Source organism: Bos mutus, chromosome 8 (assembly GCF_027580195.1).
Source record: "Bos mutus isolate GX-2022 chromosome 8, NWIPB_WYAK_1.1, whole genome shotgun sequence".
NCBI classification, from domain to species: Eukaryota; Metazoa; Chordata; class Mammalia; order Artiodactyla; family Bovidae; genus Bos; species Bos mutus.
Window position 1 is genome coordinate 33,464,967 of NC_091624.1, and position 15,437 is coordinate 33,480,403.

A 15,437-nucleotide genomic window follows, 5' to 3' on the forward strand; every position below is an offset into this window, starting at 1 on the left:
AAAAGGTTAATACCGGGACTTCCCTGGTGGTCCAGTGGTTAAGAATCTGCTTTGCAATGCACGGGACCCAAGTTCAATCCCTGGTCAGGGAACAAAGATCCCACATGCCTTGGAGCAACTAAGTCCATATGCCACAACTAGAGAGTCCATGCACTACAACAAAAGATTCCACATGATACAACAAAGACCTGATGCAACCAAATAAATAACTATATTTAAAAAAAAAAAGGTTAATACCACAGCAGTTCTTTTCAGTTAGTATTTGCTTGGTGACAAGTACATGCTCTCATTTAATTTTCACACTAGCCTTAAAAGACAGGGATAAGCCTTTACAGGGGAGCACAGGAGGTTGGGAGGAGATGAGGAACCACTGCGTCACCAGGTCAGAAATGGGCTGCCCTGTATTCTTTCTGTTCCTCTCTATCTCCTCCTCTCTTACTCCAACTTGTAAATATCTTTCCTTATAAGCATTTGCTGTACATTTTCTATTATAGAAAAATGTAAAATGGCAACCCACTCCAGTACTCTTGCCTAGAAAATTCCATGGATGGAGGAGCCTGGTGGGCTGCAGTCCATAGGGTCACAAAGAGTCGGACACAACTGAGCGACTTCACGACGATTGATTTATTGAGTATATTTTTAAAAATTTTCAACAAAAATGGGATATGAGCATTACTATTTTGTAACTTTTTTCATGTAACAGTTTATGTTTTGATCATCTGTTGCTTCATAACAGATCAGCTGCAAGCGTAAAACCATCGTTTAGTTATTGCTTCTGGTTCTGTGGGTTGACTGGACTGTAGTCTTTTGAGGATCAGCTGGGCTGTAATTTCAAGATGGCTCATTTGCTATTACTGGTTTTTAAAAATAGTGCCTTGGTGAATTCTTGGACAAAATTTTAATATACTAATGATTTTAGGAAAAAAAAAGTAAGCTATTTCTCTGATTCTGATGCTGCCAGAACTGGAGGGTCTAGCCCATCAAAATGCTCTCTGTCATTTATATCCGTGCAGCAGGTAGATGATACCTTATCTTTCCTCTCTGTTTTCTGTATCAGTGAAGGAGGGTCCTGTAGAAGCCATTGTTGCTCTGGAATTAGTGATCACTTCATTCTGACTGGGGCTTCTCTGGTGGCTCAGGCAGTAAAAAATCTGCCCACAATGCAGGAGACCCAAGTTCTATCCCTGGGATGGGAAGATCTCCCCTGGAGGAGGAAATGGCAACCCACTCCAGTATTCTTGCCTGGAGATTCCCATGGACAGAGGGGCCTGGTGGACTGTAGCCAAAAGCCAAGGAAGTTTGGGGAATCCAAACTCAACCTTTAAACAGTATGGAAATGTTTAAACAGTATAGAAATGTTTCCCCAAAGATAAACAACGCACCCTCTCCAACATGCCTTTCTGCTTCTTAAAAATAATTGAGTGTGACCAGAATAAGAGGCACTTGTCAGACTTGTCCAGTGAGCTCTGCTGAGCACAGTTCTCAATCTTGACCTGTATCAGCATCACCTGGAGAACTTTATAATCATGATGCTGATGCTGCTGGTCCAGGGTCCATACTTTGAGAACTGTGAACTACAGCAGTTGTTGGCAAACGTTTTCTGTAAAGAGCCAGATGGTATTTTAGGTTCTGTAGGCCCAGTGGGTTGTGTCACAGCTACACAATTCTCATAGCCTGACAGCCGTGACAATATGTAAATGAATGGTCATGGCTGTGTCCCAACAGACCTTTATTTATGTCAGTGAAATTTTAATTACATGTACTTCTCGTGTCATGAAATATTATTCTTTTGTTTTGTTTTGTTTTTCAATAAAAAAGCTTGAAACCTGAGCTTTTAGACAGTGTACAAAGACAGGTGGCTGGCAGGATTCTGCCCTGAAGCTGGAGCTTGCCGACTCCCGAACAAGAGGAGGAATTTTGGGAACACTTGCTATCGTGTAGCTGTGGCGTCCACAGGGGAGTTGGCCCTTCTGCAGAAAGTCAAGTGCTGGAAGAAACACAATGGAATTGGTTCTCATTCATTTTCACTCATCCATCTCACTCTTTGGTATTTTCACTCTATAGCCCTAAATATGCACATGAATTTTGACATTTTTTTCTTTTTAAAACATTTTATTGAGCATAATTGACATCACATATTAGTTTCAGGTATACAGGGTAAAGATCCATTATTTGTATACTTTGCAAAATGCTCACCACAGTAAATCTAGTTATCATCATTGCACAGTTACAAAATTTTTTTTCTTGTGATGAATTTTTAAGATCTACTCTCTTACAACTTTACTATACGTGATATGGTATTATTGTAGTTACCATGCTGTTAAAGGTTTTTCTTTCTAAACTATTAGATTCTAGAATTGGGGGAAAATTGAGGGTTGGGAAAGTGGGAGTAGGAGAATTGTATACTTCCTAGTAAGTTTTTAAAAGAATTTAAGAATTTAAAAGGAGAATTCAGTGGACTTGTAATTTAACCCTAATGGTTTAGACAGGAGTTTACAGACTTCCCCAGAGGGGCCAGATAATAATACATCTAACTGTGTCAGTCTTCATTCTAACCCTTTGAGTAAATCCCCGTGTCAATTGTTCAACTCTGCCTGGTAGGCAGAAAGCAGCTGTGGGCAGTACTTCAAGGGCTGGGCGTGGCTGTGTTCACCGAAACCTTATTTACACAATGGGCTGCTAATGGCTCTAGGCCTCAGTATGCTGACTTCTGCCTTGGGGACATTCTTGGGGTGGGGTGGAATATCTTTGAACCCTCCAAAAAAATGTTGGTGACCAACTCCTGAGACCTCAGCGCTAAGTGGGGCATCCTCCAATCTGTTTGCTCACTGAGGTGGCTTCTGAACTCTGTTCAGGTCACTTCCGGCTCCATTGAGGGCACTTCCGCCTCTCGCCCTCCGCCCACCTGGTAAGGCCATTTCTTCTGAGAAGGAATTAAGGTGCAGCTCCCATATTGTTTGGAGAAGCTGTGTTGTTCCTGTAGTGATGACATTGGTTAAACAAGTCAATCTGATTTGATTGTTTATGTATTTGCCTATATGATTAAAAATCTCCGTGAAAATGAGGAAATGGAAAGATTATTTAACTAGGAAGTTCAAAGGGCTCATGTATTTAACCAGTTGCCCATTTTCTTATGTTTTTCTTAAAAAAAGTCTCTGTTCTCTTATAAACATTTTTGCTTAAAAGGCAACAATAATTTTAACCAGTAGATTGAATTGCTTAAATTAATTGAGCCAGTCATTTTTTTAAAAACGACTCTTCCAACTTGCCAAGAAACATTTAATGCAGATATACCTGGAATTTCACAGAGTTTAGTTGATTTAGGTTAATCTTTTTCAGTATGTCAAGTGACTATAATCAAATATAAGACAAAACACGTTCTGAAGCCTAAATTATGACTGTTAATCTGTCTGACATAGACTGTCTCCGACCCACTTCTGTCACCCCCAGTCTGTATAAATTCTAAAGTGGAGGAGGGTAGAGCGTTTGAAACATTTGACAACCCTGACTTTGAGTGCCTGCCCTTAGTCTTCATAGGCTTTGACATTTTCCCAGCCATGACTCCCTTCGTCTTGGGCAGCAGTGTTTCTGCAATCCTGGAAGTCCTGGGTGAGGCACGTTGCAGGACGAAGGGTCACTGTTGGCCCTTTCTCCATCATGGTCATCTTCTTACCTGGGCAGCCCTCTGTCCATTGGGAGCCCGGGGCTCTCCTTATTGCGCCCTCTGGGCGGCTGCACACCAACTGACCTGCCAAGTGCTGGGTCAGGCGAGGGGCCTCTGAGACTGTACTCAGCTTCCTGGAACCTCTCTCTTGCATACTAGGGTCCTAGTCTAGGATGTCTGCTGCAGAAGCAACATCTGTGAGTCAGCCCAGGTGATGGCAGTGACTGCTGCTTCAGTGGACAGCAGAGTTGAGGGAGGAGCTGGTTCCTATGGCTGGTTCCTAGGAATGGCTGGTTCTTATAAAGTAGAACAATTGAGGAGGGAAGACATTCATCACCTTTTTCTTATAAAGGGCAGAAAAGGCCAGATCTGGAAATGATTTGTTATTCATCTTTCCATCTCTAATAATGATTACTGTTGCTCAGTCATGTCCGACTCTGCAACCCCATGGAATGTAGCCCACCAGGCTCCTCTGTCTATGGGATTCTCCAGGCAAGAATACTGGAGTGGGGGTGCCATTCTCTTCTCCAGAGGATCTTCCTGACCCAGGGATCAAACCTGGGTCTCCTGCATTGCAGGCAGATTCTTACTGCCTGTGTCACCAGGGAAGCCTCTAATATGATAGTCAGCATTCCCTGAGCCATTGAAACTATGTGTCGGTTGTGGTTCTAGGCATGTCTCTTATCTTTTCTGGTCTGTATTCCTCATTTAAGCCCTCTGAGGAAGACAGTCCAGGGTTCTGTGGTTCTTAAGAGGTGGAGCCAAGTCTGACTCTGGCCACTGGGTTCTGAGTTAGATCTCTTAACGCTGCCCTGGCTTCCTGTTGCTAGCACGACAACCTGTCCTGTCAGAGCTGTTCACTAAACTTTTTGACTGGCTAAAGGAAGAAGAATGTTAAATGATCATCTGTAACTTCCTTGAAGTGAGAATTGAGTTACATTGTTTTCAGAGTTACAGTATACCACCCTGACTCACATCTGCAGGTATAACAAAAGATCAAGTAAGGATCCCATCTAAAAGCGTATTGTCAAGGGTTTAAGCATGTGACAAAGACGGCCTTTCAGAGAACTGAGTGAAAATAGATTATTCCATAAGAGAGTGCTCAGAGAACTGGCTGGGCATCCAAAAAAAAAAAAAAAAAGTTTTCTTTGTATTTCCTTACTTCTTAGGTCAAAAAAATTCCAAATGGATGAAATATTTAAATATAAATATGAAACCCATAGGTATGTTGAGAGGAATTATGGGTAAATGTATATCTAAACTTAGAGTAGGAAATGTCTTTCAAAATTTAAGCAAAATCTAGAAACAAAGAGTGATGAGATTAGGTTATTTTGAAAACACCAACAATAGCTAAAAATTACGGGCAAAAGATTTCATAGAGAAAGGAGGAGTGGGCCTACTTCTTGGTAATTTAAGAAATGTCCCGGGTTATTTTGATGCCTTTTGAGGGTTAAGAGCAGCTGGAATAGAAGGAACAGCCAGTGAAGTAGGAAGAGGAGGACTTTTAATTTTACACTTCACTGTGTGTGATTTTTCTCCCCAATTGTATTTGTAATTATATATATATATATTTTTTTTTTTTTAAAGAAAGACTTTCATGATCAAAAACATGATAAAGCAGTGGAGACACATTTTCAGCAGATCCGTAGAATTTTCTGGAACTTTAGTATTTCTGAGCATCACTCTCTGTTAGTACATACAGTGCCAGCTGATAGCAACTGACAGTTAAATTTAAAACTTATTTTCCTCTTTTGTCCCAAGAGACCAGAAGCTGGTGAAGAAGGCACCAGTCAATGGAGGCTGGACTCAGCCCTCAGTTCTATGCATGGGAATTCTGGGGGTGCTTAGTTTTACGTGATTTCCACTAGATTGCTCTTACATCCCCTTCTTGGCTCCCACGCCAGTACCTAGAGAGAGAGGATGTCTCCCAGGGACACGACTCAGCTACAAGTACCATTGGGGGAGAGCTGGCTCTCAGTTCTCCTGTGTCCTCACCTGCAAGAACTTCACCTCAGAGCTGAGTCCCTGGTGGTGTCTCTTCCCCTCCTCCCCCGTTTGCTTCTCCCCTTCCGCCCTCACCACCTCTTCCCAGTCCTCCATTGCTGGCCTCACTTAGCATAAAAGCACATCTATTGTGAGGGAGCCCGTTGATTACATGTATTGTGTGCATTGCCTTCCTTCTGATAAGGCCCTGTTCATCTGGCTCAGCGAAAGCCGTTTGGAACAGTTCACTAACCTTACCCTTGCTGGAGCAGGGCTGGGATCCAGCCAGACTGGGCTTGGGATCGGAGCCCAGGAGCAGAAACATGACTCCTTCCTTGTCAGCTGTATTTCTGTTTCTTTCAAGAAGTCTGATGCTCCCTGCAGCCCTTGAAGTCTCCTGACTTGGCTGTGCTGCACAGATATGGGCTCAGAAGGGAGAGAACAGTGTTCAAAGGAAGCTGGGCCAATGCCTCTTTCTGAGGCAGTCGGGGCACTTCCGGTCCTGGCTTCACACGCCTCCAGGAGGCTTTCCTGCTTGGCTCAGGGAATATCGTAATTGGGTGTCACTGACAATTTTATCAAAGAATAGAAAACCCTCCCCTTGTTAGGAATCAGATCAAAAAGACTTCTTTGCGGAATAATGAGAAATGGAGTCTTTCTTTCATTTTTAAAAGATTTTTTGAAGTCTTTTGCTTCTGTTCCATGTCTTGGTTTTTTTCATGGTCAGGCATGTGAGATCTTAGCTCCCTGACCAGGGATTGAACCCTCACCCTTTGCATTGGAAGATGAAGTCCCACCCATTGGACAACCAGGCAAGTCTCTCGAGTCGTTCTAGTCATTCTAATGTGATGTAGAAGCACTAATATTTGCTTTTACTGCTTACAGAAATGGTGATTTCTCAAATTGTACTGGGAGGTAAGAAACTATAGTTATCCCCATTTTTTCAGATGGGAAAACTGAGGCATAAGAGAAATTATTACCTGCCCGCAGTGTTGAGCCGGTGTGTGATGGGTTTCTATGATGGTGCCCACTCCCACAGGCCTGTCCCAGGGATCTAGCCGCACTGCCCAGGGCACACATCATCTGCTCTGGGTGTGCTATGTACAGTCCTCTCTGCCGACAGCTCTGTGTTTCAAGGAGAAAACACCAGCCTGTGTTTCGGGCAGGCCGCCTTCCTGTTGGTTGTGGTGATGGATGTGGCATGTCCGGGGCATGGCAGTCCTGGTACTGAGGCCTGTGTGCCTGTTCTCATTCGGCAGGTTCTCAGCCCGGCCCTTGAGATGATGGGATTGGGAAACGGACGTCGGAGCATGAAGTCACCACCGCTCGTGCTGGCTGCCCTGGTGGCCTGTATCATTGTCCTGGGCTTCAACTACTGGATCGCCAGCTCCCGGAGTGTGGATCTCCAGGTGTTCTCTTGGTCCTGTTTGTGTGGATGTCACAGAGTATTTAGAGCTGCTGGGTGCTGGATTCTGAGGAGTTCGTGGTTTATCAGCACCTAAGGCTTTGTGCACAGTAATGCATGTTCTGCAGGGCCCAACACCCAGCCTCAGGCCTGGCTCCACACCAGCCCTGCTCTTGGGTGGGCGAGGACCCCCTTGTGACTTCTTAGGCTTGCTGCTAGGACATGCCTGTCTGCCCTTCCTGTAAGTGAACAATTTTTAGTCAGGCCTTTGGGGCTGGTTCTAGGAAAACAGCTCAAGTACCCTGCCCACAGCCCATTCTGGTCCTCCAGTCCACATTCAGTACCTGAGTGGTGTGGGTAGTGTATTTGGAGAGTGGGTGTGAGAAATGTGTTTAGAGGTACCAGTCTTTACCAGTATCATTTACTGATAGTAATAACTTTATCTTTCCTATTTATTGCCACCTGTCATGGGCCAGCAGTACTGAGCGACAGCCAGGACTCTTTCTTAACCACGGTTTAGTCAGGCTTTGTGGAGCCCCCTTCTTGACAAGGCCTCAGTCTTGTCAAGGCCATCCTGTTTTTGGCCTGCCCAGCCCAGGCTCAGCAGAGAATCCTGCTAACTCATTCCTCCACCCCTGATGCCCAAGCAAGCTCCTCATGCATTATCTTTGATGGGCGTGCCTTTAGCAAGACTCCCCCTACCCTCTTAGTACTTTTCCATCTACCAACCCCTTGTCTCTGCTCTTTGGCTGTAAATCCTCAGCTGTCTCTGCGGTACTCAGAATTGAGAGCAGTTTCTCTCTCAACTGCAATAGTCATGACCCCTGTTGCAGCAGCTTGAATCAAGTTTTCCTTATCATTTTAACAGGTATCAGAATAATGTTTCTTTAAGGGTACGTTGCATACATTACCTTTTTTTGTATTCTGTCAGGTTAGGATCTTGTTCCCCACCCCATTTCACAGAGGAAGGACGAGGGGAGCTGGGACTCCAAGCCAGTCTTTCTGGTGGCAGGGCTTGAGTTCTCAGGAAACCCGTCCCCTAGGAGTGTTTCTGAACTCCTCTGGTGCCTGCCCCCCACAGTGCTAGTGCTTTTGTCTGAGTTTCCCCTGGACCCCTGTTATCTGGGCAGATGGGGTTTTGGTGTCCAGAGAACTCAATCTGTTTCAGAAATTGTGTCTTATAAAGAGTGTTCAAGTGCTGTGTTAGTGAGGAAAAGAAACTAAATATTTGAGCGCCAGCTCACACCAGGTAATGCATAAAGCATTTTATGTACAGGCAGACCTTGGCCATATCACAGATTCAGTTCCAGACTGCTATAATAAAGCAAATAGTGCAATAAAACAAGTCATGTGAGTTTTTTTTTATCAGTGCATAAAAGGTTATATTTATGCTATACTGTACTCTATTAAGTGTTCAGTAGTGTTATATCTAAAAAAAAAAAGTACATACTTTAACTTAAAAATACTGCTAAAAAATGCTGACCATCATCTAAGCATTTAGGGAGCCTTAGTAACTTCAAAGATCATGATCTCAGATCATCACAACAAATATAATGATAATGAAAAATTTGAAATATTATGAGAATTACCAAAATGTGATACAGAGATACGGAGTAAGCAAATGCTATTGGAAAAAATGGTGCTGACGCACTTGCTCCATGCAGGGTTGCCACATACTTTCAATTTCTAAAAAATACAATACCTGTGAAGCTCGATAAAATGAGGTGTGCCTATACCTGCCTCAATCAAGCCTGGCAAAGTCCCTGTGAGGGGTGTGGTGGTGTTTCCATGGAGACGCACAGTAGACACACAGATGCTCAGAGAAGTGAATAGCCTCTAGAATAGCCTGTGGGAGCATCTGCACCACTCACCTAGAAGATCAAGCCCTGGGGACACACCAGGTGGGAATGGACACGCTGTGAACACACTTGGCCCCGGCTGGGGGCTGTGGTGTGGTCTTGCTGAGGGAACGTGGCAGTCTGGTCTGAGGATAGCTTCACATGGTCCTTACGCTGTGGTGTCCTTGCAGACGCGGATTGTGGAGCTGGAAGGCAGGGTCCGCAGGGCGGCTGCGGAGCGAGGGGCTGTGGAGATGAAGAAGAATGAGTTCCAGGGGGAGCTGGAAAAGCAGCGGGAGCAGCTGGACAAAATCCAGTCCAGCCACAACTTTCAGATGGAGAGCGTCAACAAGTTGTACCAGGACGAAAAGGCAAGACCTGCTTGACTTCCTCTTAATTCTGTTCTAAATGCCGTGTATACCCTGTTGAATTCTCCTCAGTGGGAGAATAAGCAGCTGCGTGTTTATGTGTGTTGTTGTTTAGTCACTTAGTCATGTCCGACTCTTGGCGACCGCATGGACTGTAGCCCGCCAGGCTTCTCTGTCCTTGAGATTTCCCAGGCAAGAATACTGGAGTGAGTTGCCAATTCCTTCTCCAGGGGATCTTCCTGACCCAGGGATGGAACCCTTCTGCATTGGCAGGTGGGTTCTTTACCACTGAGTCACCAGGGAAGCCCTCGGAAGGAGTGAATTCTGTTGACTGGGGCGGGGAGGAGTCACCAACAAGAAGCGAAATTAAGTAGAGTGTTCAAGGATGAGCTGGAATTGGAAACAGAACAGACGGGAAGGGCAAAGAAACTGCATGTGCAGAACTGCATGTGAAAGAACATGGCTGTTCAGGTGTGGAATGAGCCTCTTGCTCAAGCTTTGGGCGTTTCCCCATCTTGCCAGTAGTCCCTGGGTGAGCTTGTTGGAAACCTTTTGAAGTGGTGATAAAAGGGAGAAATGCCAAAGAACTATCTAAGCATCAGGTTCATCCTCCTGTTAACCTTGTTTTCTTTTACAAATTTGCGTTGAGTACCTCCTCTGTGCCAGGTGTGAGCCGGATGCTTGTATCTCACAAAGGGACAGCATTGTGGCCATGAGTATCCCACAGGGAGAGGAGATGTAGACCTCCTACTAAATACGCACCGAGAAAGTAGGGGACCTGAAAGTGCTGGGTTTTATGTTTAAAAAATACTAGACCTGCACAGATTTTAGAAGGGACTTCCTGCGAATGAGAGCAGCTTTATGTGTCTTGCTTTTTCTGGCTTGCTTGGGACTGTGTGACTTCACTTTCCTGTTTGTTAGACTGTGTAATGGTATGAGTTACTAATATCTTCTTTTCTAAAGTGCATCAGGCTCATGAACATTTATTTTCTTGAAGACTTGGCTGCTAGTTTCTACTAAAATCAAGTCCGCTTTCAAGATAATGCATCTCAAGATATGACTGCTTTCCAGTAAATCAAACATTTCACAGAGAGAGGCACATGGATTAGCATGAGCCAAATCCCACATGGAGCTTCTGCCAACTTCATCCCTTAAGAATAAACCCTATTTCCTCCCAAAATGTACTTCAAGAGGTTAAGCATGTGAGAAATAGCGAGGTCCTATTCTACGTAGCTGAAGAGGATTCCGGGAGCACACACAGTGTCACCCACATATGGGAAAAATAAGGCAGCACCTTCCTACAACAGCATAAAAACTGGAACAATTCAGAGAAGAAACAGACATTTGTGACTGTGAGAAAGTACTCTTCAGATTTTTTTTAAAAAGTATTTCTCACCCTTCAAACCAGTCACACAGGAAAAGTCTGAGGCCCTGTCTAGAAATGGCAGCCAGAGCAAGGTTTGCCTTCTACAGGGAGGGAGGAAAAAGAATGTTTTGTGTTGTCTTTCTGCCTGCCTCTCCACCCCTGTGTGTATCTGTTATTACCTGAAAATCTGACTTTTTTTTTCCTTAGGAAGAATTGCCTGTTACTCTGAGCCTCTGGCCTTTCTATATTCTGTTTTTAATTTTTTTTTCCTTTTTGAACATTCTTTGGTATTGCCCTTCTTTGGGATTGGAATGAAAACTGACCTTTTCCAGTCCTGTGGCCAGTGCTGAGTCTTCCAAATTTGCTGGCATATTGAGTGCAGCACTTTCATACAGCGTCATCTTTTAGGATTTTAAAAACTCAGCTGGAATTCTGTGACCTCCACTAGCTTTGTCGATAGCAATGCTTCCTAAGGTCCACACTCTAGTATGTCTGGCTGTACGTGAGTGACCACACCATTGTGGTTATCTGGGTCATTAAGACATATTTTTATATAGTTCTTCTGTGTATTCTTGCCACTTCTTCTTACTCTCTTCTGCTTTTGTTAGGTCCTTACTGTTTCTGTCTTCTATTGTGCACATCCTTATATGAAATGTTTCCTTGATATTGCTGGTATTTTTGAAGAAATCTCTGGTCTTTCTGTTCTGTTGTTTTCCTCTATCTATTCGTTGTTCACTTAAGAAGGCCTTCTTATCTCTCCTTGCTATTCTCTGGAACTCTGTATTCAGTTGGGTGTATGTTTGCCTTTCTCCCTTGCTTTTCACTTGTCTTCTTTCCTCAGCTATTTGTAAGGCTTCCTTACACAACCACTTTGCCTTCTTGCTTTTCTTTTCCTTAGGGATGGTTTTGGTCACCACCTCCTCTACAGTGTTAACAAATTTCCATCTGTAGTTCCTCAAGCACTCTGTCTACCAGATCTAATACCTTGGATCAATTTGTCACTTACATTGTATAATTATAAAAAATTTGCTTTAGGTCATACCTGAATGGTCTAGTGGCTTTCCCTTCTTTGTTCGATTTAAGTCTGAATTTTGCAATAAGGAGCTCATGATCTGAGCCACAGTCAGCTCCAGGTCTTGTTTTTGTTTACTGTATAGAGCTTCTCCATCTTTGGCTGCAAAGAGTAGAATCAGTCTGATTTTGGTGATATCCACGTGTAGTGTCCTCTCTTTTGTTGTATGTTTGCTGTGACCAGTATTTTCTCTTGGCAAAACTCTGTTAGTCGTTGCCCTGCTTCATTTTGTATTCCATGCCAAACTTGTTTGTAACTCCAGGTATCTCTCCTGTTTTTGCATTCCAATCTCCTGTAATGAAAGGGACATCTTTTTTTGGTGTTAGTTCCAAGAGGTCTTGCAGGTCTTCATGGAACCAGTCAACTTCAGCTTCTTTTGCATTAATGGTTGGGGCATAGATTTGGATGACTGTGATGTTGAATGGTTTGCCTTGGAAATGAACTGAGATCATTCTGTCATTTTTGACATTGCACTCAAATACTGCATTTCAGACTCTTTTATTGATTATGAGGGCTACTCCATTTCTTCTAAGGGATTTTTACCCGCACTAATAGATAATAATGGTCAATTGAATTAAATTCGCCTATTTCCATCCATTTTAGTTCACTGATCCCTAAGATGTCAATGTTCACTCTTGCTGTCTCTTGCTTGATCATGTCTAATTTACTTTGTTTCATGGACCTAACGTTCCAGGTTCCTCTGCAATATTGTTCTTTACAGCTTCAGTCTTGACTTTCACCACCAGACACATCCACAACTGAACATCGTTTCTGCTTTGACCCAGCCACTTCATTCTTTCTGGAGCTATTAGTAAGTCGCTTTCCACTCTGCCTCAGTAGCATACCCGACACCTTCTGACCTGGGGGGCTCATCTTCCAGTGTCATATCTTTTTGCCTTCTCATACTATTCATGGAGTTCTTGAAGCAGGAATACCAGAGTGGCTTGCCATTCCCTCCTCCCGTGGACCACGTTTTGTCAGAACTCTCCACTGTAACCTGTCCATCTTGGTGGCCCTGCATGGCATGGCTTATGGCTTCATTGAGTTATGCAAGTGCCTTCAGTGTGACATGGCTGTGATCCATGAAGGGGCTCTTGGTATATAGATCTAGTTTGTCCATTATCACCACTGTGCCCTGTTTCTTTGTATAAATGTGCCGCAGCTTACCCACCCTCTGCACTGGGCCCGTCACTTGTTTCTAGTGTTGGCTGTTGCAGAGAACTAGCTACTTCTGCAGGGCTCCCTTGACATGTGTGAGTTTCTCTAAGCTTTCAGTACATTTCTGACTACAGTTTAGGGACCCATTAATGAGCTGGGAGTAATAATTTGCTGGTTATGACCCACATAAAAATTTTTAAAATATTAGAGTATTATTATATTAAATATTATTCTTTGGTGAAACCATTGTGTCAGTGTATATATTAAAGATAATACATATGTGAATGTTTGCACTGTATCAAATTTGTCATTGTGGATCGAAAGAGTTTTTTTAGAGGTAAACTTAAAAGCTGAATTGCTGGATGATGTTATTACATTTTCATTATCTGTTTCCACCTTGCTCACCAGTGTGGTGCTGTTACTTTTTCTTTTTTGTGCTTTCCTGGCTGGTTCCATTTTCAGGAGCCATAGCCTGTTGGAAGCAGGGAGAAGCCTGGGTCAGTGAAGTGTGCCCATTCCCAGAGCTGCAGCTGGCCAGTCAGGTTCTCTGTCCTGATGGTTTGAACCAGATCCCACAGACTCTGACTGGTTGATGGTAAATACTTCCAATGAGACTTCAGCTGATCCTTTGAGATTGGATTGTCATTTTCATTTTCTTTCTTTTCTGCATTCCTGTTGCATGAATAGGTATGGTTAATTCACTTTGATTGCATAAATGCAATTACACAAGTTCATGTGCATTTATATAACTGGGTAGAAGCTCATTTCCTGAGTTGTATATTATTAGTAGGGATATTCAGCTTTGTTTTAAAACAAGAAATGATTGTATATGTCAGCCTTCAGTAGCTTTCAAAGAAATTGTCTTTTTCTTAATTATCAAAATATTTTTATTGTAGACAATTAGGTTTCCCTGGTGGCTCAGCAGTGAAGAACCTGCCTGCAGTGCAGGAGAGCAGGGTTCAATCCCTGGGTTGGGAATTATGAAAATATAAAAAATACTTTAAAAGACAATTATGAAAATATAAAAATAAAAATCACCTGTAATTCCATCATTTGGAGATTAACCACTGAGAACCTTTAAAAAAAATACTACACTTTCAGTTCAGTTCAGTTCAGTTCAGTCACTCAGTCGTGTCCGACTCTTTGCGACCCCATGGACTGCAGCATGCCAGGCCTTCCTGTCCATCACCAACTCCTGGAGCCTACTCAGACTCATGTCCATTGAGTTGGTGATCCCATCCAACCATCTCATCCTTTGTCATCCCTTCTCTTTCCGCCTTCAATCTTTCCCAGCATCAGGGTCTCTTCAAATGAGTCAGTTCTTTGCATCAGGTGGCCAAAGTACTGGAGTTTCAGCTTTAACATCAGTCCTGCCAGTGAATATTCAGGACTGATTTCCTTTAGGATTGACTGGTTGAATTTCCTTACAGTTCAAGGGACTCTCAAGAGTCTTCAACACCACAGTTCAAAAGCATCAATTCTTCAGCGCTCAGCTTTCTTTATAGTCCAACTCTCACATCCGTATATGACTACTGGAAAAACCATAGCTTTGACTAGATGGACCTTTATTGGCAAAATAATGTCTCTGCTTTTTAATCTGCTCTCTAGGTTGGTCATAACTTTCCTTCCAAGGAGTAAGCGTCTTTTAATTTCATGGCTGCAGTCACCATCTGGTGATTTTGGAGCCCCCAAAAATAAAGTCTGTCACCATTTCCACCGTTTCCCCATCTATTTGGAGTATTTATAAATTATGATTGTGTTCAAACTTTTATTAATGTAATGTGCCATGAAAATTGTAGATAAGGTGGCTTCTTTAAACAGTAAACATGTTTTAACACTCCTAGTTTTTGCACACCATTTAAAGGGACCCAGGAAGTCTTGGCTTATTCTGCAATGTTATCTTAGGGATGTTGAGGTGACCTTCCCCTCGGAAGGAAGGCAGGGGTGTACTTCCAGACAAGAGGATTCTTCATAAATATTTGCTGAAAGGGACCTTTGTAGAATGCCTTGACATCTGATTGGCATAAGGGACCATGTTTTGAAGATCTGTGTTTGAGTCAGATGAACAGGATTATACGTATATGTGTTGTCCTGTTTTTTATTGTTGGATAACAAATTGCCTCCAAACACAGTGGCTTAAAACCATAACAGACATTTATTTTGTTCACAACTTGCACTTTGGGAGGGCCTAGAGGGAACAGCTTGTTCTACTCCACACTCCACATCCGGGGTGCTTTGAAGGCTTGGGGTGGAGTCGCCTGAATGTTCCCTCGCTCATGTGTTGCGGTCAGGGAACTGAGACTTAGAGGGGTCTTGTGAGGCCACGGCACCTACACGTGACTTTCCACGTGGCTGGGGGCTTCCCTGAAGCATGGAGGCTGGGCTCCCAGGGTGAGGATCCCAACAATGAAGGGGAGGAAGCTATAATCTTTTGCAGGAGTTTCCCAGAGCTGCCAAGACAAATACCAGGAACTGGATGCCTTAAAATGAAAATGTATTCCTTCATTGTTCTGGAGGCTCCAGGTCCAAAATCAGGGTGTCAGCAGGGCCATGGTCCCTCGAAGGCTCTGTGGAGCCTTGGTG

The 15,437-nt window shown here is 43.5% G+C and overlaps 1 protein-coding gene across 6 annotated transcripts in view; it reads left to right on the forward strand.

Moving 5' to 3' along the window:
• Positions 1-15,437, forward strand: part of GOLM1 (golgi membrane protein 1) — a 60,774-nt gene that overhangs the window by 3,919 nt on the left and 41,418 nt on the right. For 5 of the 6 annotated variants that reach the window (XM_070375384.1, XM_070375385.1, XM_070375386.1 and 2 more), the window contains exons 2-3: positions 6,907-7,056; positions 9,082-9,261. In XM_070375384.1, coding sequence (XP_070231485.1) covers positions 6,928-7,056; positions 9,082-9,261 — 309 coding nt within the window. In that variant the 5' untranslated portion in view covers positions 6,907-6,927. Of the gene's footprint in view, positions 1-6,901; positions 7,057-9,081; positions 9,262-15,437 lie in introns of all 6 variants that reach the window. The other variant, XM_070375388.1, reaches the window with a different exon arrangement.